At 35.1% G+C, this 16,683-nt stretch overlaps 1 protein-coding gene across 1 annotated transcript in view; it reads right to left on the reverse strand.

The window, feature by feature from the left end:
• LOC575530 (forkhead-associated domain-containing protein 1) overlaps positions 1-16,683 on the reverse strand; it is a 41,132-nt gene continuing 24,449 nt past the window's right edge. The window contains exons 14-27 of the mRNA XM_030979592.1: positions 16,378-16,467; positions 13,258-13,495; positions 11,857-11,980; positions 11,284-11,390; positions 10,116-10,275; positions 9,436-9,568; positions 8,732-8,870; positions 8,054-8,292; positions 7,110-7,382; positions 6,556-6,669; positions 6,029-6,112; positions 4,925-4,996; positions 3,989-4,054; positions 1-2,760 (exon numbers count right to left, since the gene is read on the reverse strand). Of these exons, the coding sequence (XP_030835452.1) occupies positions 2,749-2,760; positions 3,989-4,054; positions 4,925-4,996; positions 6,029-6,112; positions 6,556-6,669; positions 7,110-7,382; positions 8,054-8,292; positions 8,732-8,870; positions 9,436-9,568; positions 10,116-10,275; positions 11,284-11,390; positions 11,857-11,980; positions 13,258-13,495; positions 16,378-16,467 (1,851 nt within the window). The 3' untranslated portion in view covers positions 1-2,748. The remainder of the gene's footprint in view (positions 2,761-3,988; positions 4,055-4,924; positions 4,997-6,028; positions 6,113-6,555; positions 6,670-7,109; positions 7,383-8,053; positions 8,293-8,731; positions 8,871-9,435; positions 9,569-10,115; positions 10,276-11,283; positions 11,391-11,856; positions 11,981-13,257; positions 13,496-16,377; positions 16,468-16,683) is intronic.

A 16,683-nucleotide genomic window follows, 5' to 3' on the forward strand; every position in this document is an offset into this window, starting at 1 on the left:
TACAATCTCATTCTGATTTTAATATATATATTTTTCACATCATAATTTTGCAAGAATGTACCAATATAACAATATATTCACTCACGAGACATGATCTTTCATTTGCTGAAAAATATACATTTACATCAACAAAAATTACACTACACTCGAGACAATGCAATGTACGATATATACCAACTATCTACAATTTTAAATCTAACACTTTTTTAGAATTATTTAACAATTTACTCAACATAATGAGATACAATACTACTGTTTCATCAATATATGTATTTAATATATTTACATTTTTCTTTATACATTTGAACATTTCGGGACACAATTTATTTTATTCTTTGAATACTAACTGCTTCTTTTTAAAAAAATATTCAAAAATCATATTTGGCAATTATTGTTACTATTTTAATAAATTCTACTTGCAGTCATTTTAATAAAAAGGTGCAAAACATAAAAAAAAAAATTAAGTCTCAGTGGTATCAAAATGTGCTATACTAAAGGGAGATTCTTTTAAAAAAAAGAGTTTTTAGGAAAATTCTTTAGTCTTTTTCTATTCATGCAGAAGATATTATAATATACTCAGGAAAACTTGAAAGAATATCACTAAATCTTCTGTGTGAGTATTGCTTTTTGATGTTGCGGGCTCAATTTTTTTTTGAAAAACAGCAAAGTGTGGTTGATGGTGAAACAGAGTTATGATAGACCAAACCAATATGAAATCATATCCATCTTATTTATCTTTTCATAATACACGATATTGGCATATACCATAGTTTGAGTTACATATGTACAGGTATCATTAAAAATATAGAATACAGAAATATTTCATTTGATCTTATCAAGTCATTTCAAGTATAGTATCAACAGTAATTGAACACAATGTACATGATTAATCACGTAAAAATTAACAACTCTAAAAACCAGCAATTTATGAATTTACGAATAAATGAAATAATGTCTTGTGTGTATTTTGCCAAGTATTTAATGCTAGCTTCACTGCAAATGTTGCTTGATTTAAGGGCTTTACAGATCGCTACTAGTATGAAAGCGCATGCCGTTAAGCGGTAGGAAGAGATTTGTATGTCTCGTATGAATAGAGCAGGTACATGTCTATGAGGTCAATAATTTCATTACGGTTCTCATGAATTAAAATTCATATCTTGCAGATATGGATGCGCGATAGCTCAGTCGGTAGAGCAGTGGTCTCGTAATCCGGTGACCCGGGTTCGAAACCAAGGCGATGCGCTAGTGCCCTTTGGTAAGGCATTAATCCTCATTACCAGGTCCCTCAGAGAGGACCTTAAGCCGTCGACCGTCTGGTTGCTTACTTTCAAGCATTTATGCTTTCTCAGCAGTCAGGTAAAATAGCAACCATGCACCACCAGAGACGAGTCATTCATTTTAATTCTGCTCAGACATGATCATACATAAAACCTCAGGCTTGTTACAAAACTCAAAATCAATAGTGACAATCCAACCCCATCCTTATACTTGTACAGTCATATACAAAATGTGATTCAGATTTCACACAAAGCCTCAGTTCCATTTAGACACCTTCTATTAAACACTTCCAATAGCCTAGAATGAACTAGAATACACCTAAAAATGTAAACGCTACCCTCTTCCAACATTGAACATGTATTCAAAGATATTAACCAATATTAACATTTCTGCTGACACGAAAAATCCAACCACGAGAGTAGTCATTTTGATTTCAAGATTGGAAATGAATCTCTTTAACAAGGCAAAAAACATTAAGTATTTTACAACTTGCAAATCAATCATGTAATTCATCAGAACAAAATTCAAAACTATACCTGTTTCATTACAATTGAGACAAACTGTGAAGAAATTTTGAAACAATCGACACATCACACAGCTACCAAGACCTTGTTTGCTATTTAGATAATGCCCGAAAATAGATGCTTCCGCACTAACTGTACAAAATCTTAAATGAGTACCGGAATGCATTACATCCCAAACTTATTTTTACAATTACTTGAATTTTAGCAATAAAATCGATCATTCTCATATGCTATGGGCTCTCCTAGTTTCAAATTTTGATTTTCAAATGTTTATAAATTATTCATCATTTCTTTTACTACCTTCCCAATGCATGTTGTCCATACCTTCAATTTTACATTTTTATTCAAGACGGCTTCATTTAGAAGTTTTAATTGTAAAATATAAAAGACATTCATTTTACAAGAACTGGAAAATTACATTTAGGTTAAATTTGAAAGAAAAAAATCATGGCCTGATTCAGGACAAGAATAATGAATATGAACTACACATCTATTATTAAATAGTACAAGTCAAAGTCAAATGTTGCTCAACTTTTACATTTCATTTACATCTAGATCAAGGTGATGTAGTGATTTACAAACTAGCAGTACACGCTCTTAAATGAATACAAAATTGAGTTACGCTGCCATCTGGCATTTAACAAATCTCTTTTGCTTTCTTGTTTTTAAACACATTCTATTAAGATTGGGGTAATAATAATATCTGTAAAGCGCTTAGAGACGCTTTTCGGTACTAAACACTGTATAAATCCAGATTTATCATTACTATCATCATTAATGTAACATCATATGCAGGATGACACATCCTTTCTTCCCTTTGATGATATCTGGACTTTGACCTTTGACCTTTTTGATGCGATTACTCTGTTCTCATGTGAAAGAAAGGTGGAAGGGACATTGACCTGGAGGATAGCTAACCAGACGTAGATTTTTTGGAGCAAAGGAATCATGACATAGCCTGTAAGAACAGAGAGAGAAAAAAAGAGAAGAAAATTAACTAGAATGAGAAATTGCTGTTCCAACTTCTTATTATGAGATTTGTTTTGTGAATCTCAATATGATACACACAAATACATATGAAGAGGCTTCAGATAAGGTTATCAAACAAATGACCTCTGGGAAATGATAATTTACATCCCCCCCCCACACATATTTTAGGGGTGGGGCATGTTCATATAATAATAAATATAATAACAGATCACATTTATAACGCGCCTAATACATTGTTTCTAGGCGCTGTGGTGCTGTTCCCTCTATCTGTACTAATTAAAAACATCAAAAATGTTTATGTTCCTGTAAGAAAATTTTCAATCATACATTCACCCTAAATACAATTATTGCAAATATATGACCCCTGTATGAAACAAATCTATTCCATCATCAATAGCTACCAAAATGAAAGTTTATGAAATTTTCTGTACAGAGCAAGTTGGAGAGAAACTCGCAATATACGTCACAGTGTTGCCAATTTGTGTTATACCAATGACAGCTTTACAAATTCATAACTTTCCTATTTTTTTATTGGCTATTGGTCAAACTTTCACTAATTCGTTTATCTCATTTTTCTGCTTTTATTAAAATCAAGTTAATATAGTCAAACCTGCTTCAGTGACCACCTGTCTTCAAAGACAACATTTTTTTTTGTTTCCCTCAAAAATGGTTTCTCATTGAAACATGTACTAAAGGAACCTGTACATAAAGACCACCTGCCTATAAAGACCACTTTTCTTGTCTGCATTGGGTGGTCTTTATAGACAGGTTTTACTCTATCAGGGTGAACTTCCCCTTTAAAGGCAGGATTGGTATTAAAACGGGGTGACAACCATGTATAAGTCTAGTTTCCTATTGATTCAACAAAAACAAAACAAAAATGAAGTAGATGAAAATCTGATTTGCATAGAAAATGTAGGCCAGTAATGTAAACAGGAATCAAGAAAAGTTGACATCTAAGAGGAAGCGTATACAGTCGAACCTGTCTAGAGCAACCGCCAAAGGAAAACAAATAAAGTGGTCTTTGTAGACAGGTGGTCTTTCTATACAGGTGGTCACTAAAGCAGGTTTGACTGTAGATGAAAATCCGATTTTCATAGAAAATGTAGGCCTACAGTACGTAAACAGGAATCCAAAAAGTTGCCATCTAAGAGGAAGTGAGAAAGTGTACTGCTTCATTATCAGGATTAACTTACAGCATTTTCCATGTTGATGAGTCTAGCTGTGGTCTCACATAGCTTTTGATCCTTGGCTTCTAGTTCCTGTGATAGGATAAAAACAAAACCAAAAACATGATGAGGGTTCAGGGAAACAAAGACGAAACACAAACTCCACTTAACTCCACCCGACACCCCATTGAAGTCAATGGCTAGTGAAACATAGACTTAACTCCTTAAGGCCCAAGTGCTCAGTGGCACATAAACCACTTTTTCTCAAAATGGCCAAAATAGAGTTACGTCTTTGTGTCACTGACCCCTTGATAAGAAGTTCCCAGGTCTGGGAAGGGATTTACATTCACACATATTGAAACTGTAAATAATAAATTTCCACAAGGTCATGAAACAGTGCTCAAATAACATGGTTGCAGGACCCTCAGGAAGAACAGCATTAATACGGATGAGGCTACCCTGGGTAAACAAGACATATTATCATTATTATTAATATTATCATTATTTTTATCATTATTATTATTATAAACAACACCAACCTAAATTGTTCATTGTACAGGTTTAATCATGAATTCTCATAATGACAGAAAATATAATACATGTATACTAAAGAATTTAAATTAAGTGTTCAAAACTTCAAATGAATTACATGTGCTGAAAAGAATTGTATGAAACTATTCAATTTTGTGCTGTATGAATGAACAAAGAAATATAAGCAAAACATGCCGTATGGTCCTGATCTACATGCATAACATGTTGTCTCTTATGTACAAATATTCTTTCACTTTTTCATTATTGGGATTTCCACCATGTTTAAGATTTTGGTTGTCCACACAAAACAACTCATCAATTGTTTATTAACAAGTAAGTCAGTCTTTCTTATAATGCAGTTCTATTACCTGAATGAAAGAACAGCATTAAAACTTAAACTTAAATTGTACAAATTAATCAGTGAATTCTTACCGCCTTCAGTGTTTCTATTTCGTATTCCTTGCGTATAAACTTCTCCTGTTGCAGCTTCTTCTTTCCCTCCTTCTGTTTTGTGGACAAAAAGAGAGACATGGATTTCATATAACATTATTCATATTGATATATATATATATATATATATATATATATATATATACATATATTTATGTCTCCACTAGTTTGGCCAGGAGGGATTAGACCTCCCTGCACAGTCACTGACAGGAGGTTATCCCATCAGATCAGTTCTCAATTAACATAAGAAAAAGGGGATCAAGGGGGACCAACGGATACCGCTTAGGCATTGTTTGCTATATAGAGGGCACAAGTAGCAATAAGTAGTGGGGCTTTAAATCAATAAAGAGAACAAATTGAGGCTGGCTACCTCTTCTTATCAAACACAGTAAAGTGAAACAAAAACAAAAATGAATAAATAAAACATTGATACAAAAGAAAATGCAAATATCAAACAAATAATGTAAAATGAAAAATAAAGATGGAGAATTACACCAGATAGATGCCATTTAAACTACAGTAATGTTTTACAACAACTAATTTGAGGAGTTATAACACAATTTTTGATTTCCTTTTCTTTTTGGTTGATTTAATTAATACAAAAGGATAATAGGTGTGGAGACTTAAAAAGAACGTTCTTGTAAATAAGAGTCCTCTGAGAGATGTTTATAGCTAAAATACATAAAGATGATTAGCTTTAAACATCATTATTCCATGTCTCCAAAAGATTTATATTTGTATTGATATCAAGCATGCTGTACACTAAACAATACTGCCAACAGTAATATGATAGGCCTTTTCATGAGGAAGTACTCCATTAGAATCTATTTTTAGTTTTTACCCATCAAAATAATGTTAAGATTCTCATTTAAGGAGTATCAAGTACCTTCTTATGTTTCATTTTTGTGAGTTATGATTGCAATGAGGAAATTATGAATTTCATCATTTTTTAAATTTTTTGTTTATTAAGGATTGTGTTGCAACATCACTGAAATGGGAACCAGGGTGGTTCTTAAATATATGGACCTGCTATTATGGGCAGAACACCAAAGGAAGACATACGTTCATTCAGCAATGTTTACTTACCTTATTCGTCTTGGCATCATCTTCATAGCACTTGTGTTTGGGCCACACTTGCTTGTTCTTCTCATCATTCTCAAGATGGAATGTCTACATGGGAGTCAAATAACAAGAAAATTATGTTTTAATATATAAAACGAGAATGTAAACTACTATACATGCATATAGTTTACTGCCCTTAATAAAAAGTATCATATTATTACCCCGGCTGAAGCTGAGCTGCCATTATAGCCGCCATTATAACGCACTAAACTATTCAAGGAATATATTACAACCGGATACCCATTTTCTTCACTTTGGTGGAGGGTGGCAAATGTAGATTAATGTCTTGCCAAAAGACATTAGTGCCGTGGCGGGACTCGAACCGTGAACCCTGTGATCCACAGTCTTGTGACGTAGTATCCACTAGACGACACGTTTTTACATTAGTCTCCAGTATAATCAGTACTACTTCAAAGACAATTTCCTCTTTTTTTTTTCACTAAACATTTCAAGCCATACTATTTCGAGGAGTAGTAAGATATAAAGCTCACCTTTTTACTCTTGATTGCACTATTGAGTCTCCTCTCTTTATCTAGTTCTTCTCTCGTTCTCCTCAGAGTCTCTCTCAGGTAGTGTGACTCCTCCTGGCGACTCCTAACATCACCCTGCAGACATAGAACACCAAATAATATGTATCACATGAGGGGGATCATTCAACATGGAATATGAGAATGTATTTGAGTTTATATTGGTATAACTAGTCTATTATCAAATAAACATTTACTTCACTTGTATTAAAGAGAACTGTTGCAGAACTAGCACCATGATGGATGGTGTGTGTGCTCCATGAGTTTACGCTATTATCATTATTATTATTATCATCAGACTGTAATCGTTTTTATTTTATTCATTTATTTGTTTTTATTTCGACAGGGTATTCTATCAGTATTAAAACTGTTATCCTGAGAGGCCCTGTACAAATTATAGGTTACAAATACAGAGAAAATTGAACAGGGTTTAAATATATACACACCACATCGTAGATTATTTGTATTTGTTTTTATTTTTTAATAAACCATGATTATAAACAACAACAAAAACTTACCGCCAAACTCTCCACCTGGCCTGCCTTCTCATTGGCTACCCTCTCGGCCAATCGCAGCTTCTCAAGGTCCTTCTCGTAGCCCTGTAGGAGAGCGTCCTTGCGTTCCAGACGCTGGTTGAGCGTCTTCAGCCGACTCAATATGAGCTCGTGGCTGCTGCCCCTCTCCTTGATGATGCGTTCCTTCTCGTCACGGGGCAAGTGGGCCAGTGATTCCTGGCCGGGGATCTCACCCAGCCCCAGCAGTCGGGCGACCGTCCCGGATAGCTCCATGTACTGGTGATCAAAGAAAGAGAGAGATGATTAAAATTAAACTCTGTAGGTATATTTGTAAAGCGCTTAGAGACAGTTCTCTTCAGCGCTATATAAAAATTAAATATTAAATATTATTATTACATCAATTAGAATGTGAACATGGGTTCAAATTCAATTATAAATTCCATTTTGATTTTAGATTGCTCCATGTACTGGTTATTATCAAAGAAAGAACGATGATTAAAATTAAACTTTGTAGGTACATCAATTAGGATGTGTACATGAGTTCACATGCAATTCAAAATTTTATTTTGATTTCAACGACAAGCTGCTGTAAGCACCTTTCACAAATCACTCATTAAAAGATGAATTTCACAGAAGCAGTTTTGAAAAATTGGTATGAGAATCAAGTAAAATCATGGGAATCTTACTAATAGTTTTTTGAGTTATTGTAAATACTTTGGAATTTTGAAAAACAAATGAAAATCACTGTAAACATTGAAGATAAATAAAACTGCTTAAAGTGTAAAAAAATATGATTGGACTGAACAAACAGAAAATCTATCTACACAGTCGTTCAAAGAGGTTTCGATTAGTAATATTGAAAGAGGGTGTACGTAGTCAAAAAGGCAATTTGGATTGCAGGTTAAAAACATAAACAAAGGACAAATAATGTTTTAAATATTTCTTACAGCTGTTTCGCTCTTATCCATGGATTGTTGGATCTCGACTCTGGCGCTTCTCTCGATGGCTGCATCCGAGACGGAGGTCGAGATTTGACCTCTGGCCTTGGCGACCTCACGTTCAAGCAGGACGTCGGGGGAGGAGGACTGGCCTGACATGGCAGAGATCTGGGCTTGCTTGGCCCTCATCTCGGCTAGCTCTTTCTTGAGGAGGATGACCTGCTGTAAGGCCTGGTCTTGAGTGGGTACTGTAGCAGAGAATGTGGATTAAAACGAGACCAAGTTAATTAGAAAATAGCCTAATTAGATCTGGGGAGTGTTTCACAAAGTCTAAAATTGACTTTAAGTTGGATTTAAATGTGGCAGGCCGTTCATGCCACTGTTTGCTCTCTGAAAAATTGGCCTTTAAGTACAGGTGCCTTTCGTACATTTTTCAATGAGAAACCATTTTCAAGGGAAACAACAAATGTGGTCTTTGTAGACAGGTGGTCTTTCTATACAGGTGGTCGCTATAAAGCAGGTATGACTGTAAAAATAGTAATCTAGATTTATATAGCGCTTGATACACAGGTCTCTTAACGCTTTACAAAAATGGTAATCAGATTCTACAAACAATTAATTATATCTGATTTATTTTGGTGCAATATGCCTTTTCTATATGCGATCAATCACATTTGCTTGACTTACATGGGGGTCTGTTCTGCTCCATGCCTTTTATCCTCCCTCTCAGCTCTCCGAGAGCTTCTCGTTGCCTAGAGATAACCTCAGCGTGTCTCTCTCCTCTGCACTGTGCCCCTGTGGTTGACAACTCGCTTGTGATCAAACCCTGTACATCAAACAATGAAACATGATTCCAAATTTGAATTTAAAGCAAACTTTAGTGATAAATTGGAGGGGTTTATGTTTTTGTTATACCTCGAATGAAACTTCAAAGGCCTATAGTGTATTCTATTTCGCCTAAAAAATAACTTGGAGAGTGTTAGAGAGCAGAACGAAAGTGAGTCTCTCAAAAAACATATTTTTTGTTGGAAAGTACTCCAGTATTTAGAGATAGAGCAACTGATAATATCAAGTTCTAAGTTGATCTAAATTTCTGTTAACATATTTGCTTCATGGTCCAATCAGAAATTTAAACCGCCTAAGCTTTTCCATTTCCTAATGTATATACATATTTTCTGCATATGTATGAATAAATCGTTTTTAGATCATCAATCAATGTAAATGAACAAGTAACGGATCTTCTACATACAGATGGTCATGAATTTGATATACTGGTATAAATACTGGTTGTCCTTTTGTAGTATATGATTGATATCAGCCCTTGCAACATTTTTTTAAAACAAGATTGATGAATATCTTTAGTTTCCTTGATTAACAGATTCGCTTTCTACCTCCTGTTCGACTTCCTGCTTGGCCTTCTGGGATTGAACTTGCTCCTGCTTGAGGTTCTGCTCCAATCTGTTCAGCTCAGAGTCCTTGATTGCGGTGTCCTTCTTCTGTCTCAGCAGCAGTTCTTTCTGTGCACTGGAGATGAAACACACAACATATGGCTATATGGGTCTGTAAAGAAAGTTGGGGCACTTTTTGTGACATACCAGAAGTGAGAAACTATGTTTCTTATCAACTGTAATGATGTTTGCTCAAATTGAACTTTGCATAAAAAGAATAGCCAACTATCTTCAGAAATACTCAAGCTTCATGGTTAATCAATATTATGGACCCAAAGTTTATGTAATGTTGTATGAATAGTAAATGTAAATTTGGTAACAAGAGAAATGTGTATTAAGCAAAGATTTTGAAGAAAAGTAACTGAACAGGAACGATTCCGGCAGGGCACTACTATATATATATTCATTGCATAAAAATCTGTGTTAATCACAAGGTGTCAGGCCTACTTACCTCTATTTCCTTATCTTTCTATGCTCATTACTCAGCCCCTATACATTTTCTACCACAATCGTTTGGCAAATGTCATTTATTTGTAATATTGAACATTCAGTGTAAGTTTTGTTGGATTCTGTGATCATTTATTTTCATCATCAACAGAACTCGAGATTATCTTGAAACTTACGCAATCTCCTTGACCATGTTCTCCGCCTCGATCCCCTTCCTGTCCACCAGCTCGGACAGCTTGACCAGCTGCTGTCTCTGAGTGGTCAGTTCAGCTTCTTGGTCCTTGATGAGAGCCTTCTGGTTCTCCATCTCCTCCTTCTGACGGTCACTCAGCTCTCCTGGATGCACACAAAGTGATTAGAGGTAGGGGAATTAATTGTTGGACATATGTGAACTCCTCCAAGTTTTATGTACACAGACTCACTCATGGTAAAATATAGCACCAATGGGCCGGGTTTCCTTTTTCTTAAAGCCTATCTGCACTAGTTTGGCCAGGAGGGATTATACCTCCCTACCTGGTCACTGGCAGGTGGTTATCTCATCAAATCAACTCTCCATTAACAGAAAAAGGGGACCATGGGGGATCAACGGGTACCGCTTAGGCATTTTTTGGCTGTATAGAGGGCGCAAGTAGCTACAAGTAGTGCAGTCCCACTTTAAAAATTAACACACATACACTTTCTTGTGATGAATACAGCAGGCAAGAATCATTATATCATTGAATTAGAAGCAGATCGAATTGCATTAAATCACATAATTTTAATTAGTATGAGCAACCCTTTTCACACATCAGACAATATATCATCCAATAAGAGTCAGAATGGCATTAACCCTGTGTCAAAGGTTAAGAACTAATGCCCTTCTGGCTCTTCAGGGATATTATTTATCTATTTATTTTTCAAGTACAATTAATTCCATCAAAATGTAATTCAATCTAATTATGTATGCTGAAACTTTCTTTTATCCCAGATTTAAAGTAGTCACCCGAAGAAACTTGATAATTACAGACAAATTATATGGATGGATGGAAAGATTTTCTCTTTGAAAACATGAATAATTTGATGAAAAATCTTTTGGATATCATGGAAAGGCGTAACATTTTTGTGGCTAGCTGTGTCTCGCATGTGACGTCACGAATCTTGACGCTCTACAGAGGACCGCTGAAGGCAGCAAATCTGGATCTCAAAATTAACATGGCCCCAAACATATTTTGAAGAGGGAAGTTGTAATATTTGATCAGTAAGGCTTCCCCTTCACAATGATATGAATTTTGCACCAATTAAAAACACTTTTGATTCTTCGGGTGACTACTTAAATCTAAGTTGTTTCTCAAAATGCTGCTTTACCTGTCATGTCTGAAAGTCTGGCCGAGGCTCCGGCCAAGTCTCTCCTGAGACCCAAGACTACGTCCTGCTGGTCCTGCATCTCCTTCTTCAGCTGGCCGTTCTCCCTCCTAAAAACAAGCAAAAGATCAGAATATTAAAGGGATCGTTTAACAATGTCAAATCTGAGATGCATGGCCCCTATGTGTTATCAGTGTCTGTGATATGGTGTAATATTGAAGCCCTAAAAAAGTTACGCTTCAAAATTATCATGAAGTGCCTCAAAAAAGTAAAAATCTTTGAGTGACCGGTTTTACCATACTCGTTTCCCCCAATAGACTGTAGTGTTATAAAAACCGTTAGGAAAACAAAAAATGAAATTTTGATTTCCAATCTTAAATATCTTGATAATCAGACAGGCGATTGGCTTGTAAAAGTCATGAGATTCCTGATTGACCTAAAGGTTTATAATAATGATTGCAGCATCTGAGGCAATGTTACTGAGTCACTTTAACATTTCCATTTTACATAGATGTCTATGTCATATGATGTCTCTTAGCACTTTACAGATACAGATACATTTTTACAATGTCTTACTTGATCAGGTTGATGGCGTGTTGAAGGGCCGGTACCTCAGCAGATGGTTGAGTTACGATGACAGGCTTGGCCGGGGAAGAAGCCTTGATTCTCTTCAATTCCTCCTCCACTTGCTTGGTTTGAACTGCAGAAATCGTGAATTCATTTTTTTTAAAGTTGCTTCAATGGGAGGCAATGCACGCCTTGAATGTTTCAAATCATCCATCATATTATTCTTTCAAACAAACCATTACCCGTTAACCTAATAAAAGGAAAAAACAGACTGCATGGTTACTGATAAACAAATGCTTTAACCTACATATTGATATTTCACACATTGGACTTAGATATGATTTATATCTCTGATCCTAGTTGGCTAATGGTTAAACAAACGTAACTCAGAGATAAGCATATTGACAAGACTGGGAACTGTCATTATAGCACTAGTGCTAATGATAATAGAGACAAATATTGTGAGCCTCAAAGTGAAGATGTGATAATGGCGGCAATCATGATGACGCTGATAATCTGATGTCGTGAAAATGATCATATAGATGACAGCTGATAACTCTAATGGAAAGAAATTTGGTGATAGCATGAATTACAACCATTGATTATATTCACCATGGTGATAATAAATTTATGATGATTAAAATAATGGCACCATTTAATTTATGACCTTATATTGACAACCACTGGTGATGGTCATGATTGCAACAGTAAGTTTAAGTTTAAGTTCAAGTTCAATTTTATTGATCATGCACAATGACATGGCATAAAAATCATTTACCGGCTATTTATCAATTTATATAACATCAATTAACATACATGTACTATCAATTTATACAAAATACAAAATCAGGAATAAATACAACACACAATAGAACATGAGTACAGAATGGTATAGGCTTTGGTAAAGAAACATACCTGTAATGATACAAATTACAACCGTAGACATACCAGAGATCACTATGCTGATAGCATTATTATGGTTAAATAGGCAGATTAACAAAGTAAGTGTAACATAAATCGAGAGTAATAACAATTTTCTTAAATATTTGTGTTGATGATAATGGATAAGAAGAAGAAAGATCATGAAGATGTTCCTAATGGCATTCATGATGACAATGATGGTAATATAAAAGCACTCACGATTTTCTTTTGTATAAATGTTTTGCATGATTTTCGTTATCTTTCTATCAAAATAAATAAGTTTTCTCACATCTCTTCTCTGAAACATTCACAGCCTCTTCCTCTATCACCCACAGTGATCCATGCATTTCAGCCCCCCCCCCAAAAAAAAAAATCCCCTCTCTCTCTATCTCTTTTATCCCCTCTATAAGAATGACACAATAATGATCTTATTAACAACAATATCTCATCAACGACACAAAACAAAAGAATAATTCCTTGAGGACTCACCTTCAAGTTTCTTCTCCAGCTCCTTGGCCTCCTTCCTGGAGGCCTGATGCTCCTTCTGTGTCTTCTTAGCCTTCTCCTCCAAGGAGACGATGGTCAGGGCGTGCTGGCGGATCTGCTCCTTGAACCCGGCCGCCTGCTTCTCGTGGGACTCCAGCATCTCCGTCACCTGACCTTCGACCTTCAAGGCGGAGCTCTTGTGCTGCTCCTGGTGGAGACTGAGTTCCTCCCTCAGCTTGCTCTGTTAGGTAACAAGATAGAAGGGGAGATTATTGCAGTGAAAATATTTGTTTTGGGGGTTTTTTCTCACTTTTTTTCCAGTTCAAGTCGGTTCAGTTTTAAAAATCCTTTATTTTTTCCACATAATATAACATAATCAAATGAATATGCAATATACTGTATACAAATTCTATAACATAATGTTAACCAAATATACAATAAATGATTATACAATTATTCAAATAAATCATTTAAGATTAGCACAGTGGTGAAACATAGTGGAGGATGTCATTTCATAGTTCATTTCACTCACAAAACAACAAAAAAATCACTAATAGGAATGGCCATACACTTAAATACAAACTAGAAGATAGATTAAATACATATCTTTAACAAAAACAAGAAATTGTGTAACTGAAGACTGTTTTGTAAAATACAAGTTCCCTTTGTAATCACTAAGAAATAATTTAAACTAATAAACAAATCGTCCTTGTTTTGACGAAGTGACGGTAGTGAGGAAAATCGTCACGCAAAGTGAATGCAATTTTTTTTCACTACCGTCACTTCGTGAAAACAGCGACAAAATGTAAATAGATAGTCTTCCTGATGCTTTAGAAGTAGTTACGGATATGGTATATCTAAATCAAGAGAGCTAAAAGGAATATTTTTTTAATGGAAATGAAAAAGAAGGTAATATATAAGATATAAATTAAACAATAGAAAACAGCTTATGTGAAGGCATCAATGATTTCTTTTGTATAAATGTGAGCACAGCTTACAAGAATTACTATATCTTTCTACCAACTTCAAATTCTTTAAAATGTCTTCTCTGAAATCACTGTCTCTTCCTTTATATAAAGCAACCCATGCATAACAACGTATTCCTGACATTCACATTACTTACAAGATAATTCCACAATGATCAAAAGTTCACATTAAAACAACATTTTTCCAGCAAGAGAATAACTGAAGCATATTCTATTGTCAAAGTTCACAAAAAACTACTTCTTTCCAGCAAGAAAATAACTGAAGCATATTCTTTTGTCCAAGCCACTACTTCCACACTCCCATTCACCATCAGCAAGTGATGCAGAATGGCAAATGCATACAGAAGCCTGTTACCATGGCAACCATACTCCCATCCAATTACCACTGATAACCTATCATTGATGGATGATGCTCATTAATATTCAGGGTTGGACTTGTACAATTAATTAGGATACTGGCGTTAATGGCCAGCTAGGACATTTGTAGTATAGAGGTAGATGTCCTTGGAAAAGACCAGTTCACATTTCAATCGTATAATAACTTAGTTCTCAAAGGTTAATAATACATAGCTTTCAAGAGGTTTACCAGGAAAGCAACACACCTAATTTATGCAAATTAAATTTTGGCAAGAATCACAATAAATGTTAATACAGTCAAACCTGCTTTAGTGACCACCTGTCTACAAAGACCACATTTTTTGTTTCCCTTGAAAATGGTTTCTCATTGAAACATGTACTAAAGGAACCTGTCTACAAAGACCACTTTTTGTGTTTCCCTTGGGCGGTCACTATAGACAGGTTTGACTGTATATCATCCCTGTGAAAGAAGGCTCAATGAAAGCTTGATTAAATTTTAGACATATGTGAACTGGTATATTCATCAAAATGTATGGCTCCATTCCTAATCAATCGTGGCAGGTGCTCTACGGAAAGTGGTGTCACAAAGCTCAGATATTATTCAGAATGTTAAGATAACATGTTTATGTGACATCAATATAAACGTCAAATTTATTTCACTTTATAAATGGTTCCATTATCTATTACTTGGATGACCTTGTCTTTGCAGCTGTACTACATTTATTATGTTCTAAGTTTGTCTATTCGGATCAATATAGTTGATATGTAGTTGAGCCAAAATCGATGACATGTTTATGTGATGTTGATAGATTGCCCAACTTTCAATTAAAATTGTCTATGGTTCTAGTATATGGGTGCAGGTGTCAGTTAAGCTACATTATATATACGATGTTATGTGTTTGTCTAATTTGGGCCCCGTCTTACAAAGAGTTGATATCAATCGCAACTCATTGTGATTGATATCAATCGCAACTGTGTACATAAGAGATAGGAGACTGCAAGCTTGCGATTGATTTGGATCAATCGTAACTCTTTGTAAGACAGGGCCCAGATCAATATAGTGCATGGTTTCAAATGTAGTTAATATTCACAATGTTAGGATAATATGTACATGTGATCTGCTAACTTTCAGATAACTTTATTGTCTAATATTTGGGTGACAGTGATGGTGCAGGTGCATTATTATGTTCTATGATGGTCTGTTTGAATCAATATATATATATCTCTCTCTCTCTCTCTCCTTTTTACTCCTTTTCATTATTTCACCTTCTCTCTCTCTCTCTCTCTCTCTCTCCATTCCCTCTTCTCTCTTTCTCTCCCTCTTTTGTTCATTTTCTTTTAACTTCCCATCAATCTCTAACCCTCTCTATCACTTCATCTTTTCCTTTGTTTATAAATTCCTTTCACCTCTCTCTCTCTCTCTCTCTCTCACTTTCTTTCCCTGTCTGTCTGTCTGTCTGTCTGTCTGTCTCTCTCTCTCTCTCTCTCTCTCTCTCTCAATGTGTGTGTGTGTCTCTCTCTCTCTGTCTTTCTGTCTTGCTTCTATTTTCTTTGTCTTCTTTTTCTCTCTCTTCATTTTTTCCCTCCTATTATATATCCATTTGATCTTCCTTTCCCCTTTCATTATATGTCCCTTTTTTAGTCTCATCCTGCATTATTATTATATCCACATATTTTCTGTCAAACTCGTCTACTACATATATGTATATTATCATCAACCATTATAATAATGTACGCACATGTATCTCCTTCGTAATATTTGATATGCTAGAATTCTTACCTCTTCCTTCTGGAGTTCTTCGATTTGTAATTTCAGACTTTTCTCCATGGTGACGTATTTCTCATCATCTGTACCCCTTTCTGTCAGAGCCTAAACAAAACAGATATGAAGCTATTTAAAGTAGTGGCCATTACCAAGTAAATATTTTGCTTGCTCTGTCTCTCTACGTGGTATCTTAAACATGCAATAGCCCTTTAACTCAACATAATTTATTTCATTTCAACATTTGTTTCAACATCCATCCATAAATTAACAGCATCAACCAAGCTATATCAGCACAAATTTGTAGTGGCCATTACCAAGTAA

Source organism: Strongylocentrotus purpuratus, unplaced genomic scaffold (genome assembly GCF_000002235.5).
Source record: "Strongylocentrotus purpuratus isolate Spur 01 unplaced genomic scaffold, Spur_5.0 spur5_contig_816, whole genome shotgun sequence".
Classification (NCBI taxonomy): Eukaryota; Metazoa; Echinodermata; class Echinoidea; order Camarodonta; family Strongylocentrotidae; genus Strongylocentrotus; species Strongylocentrotus purpuratus.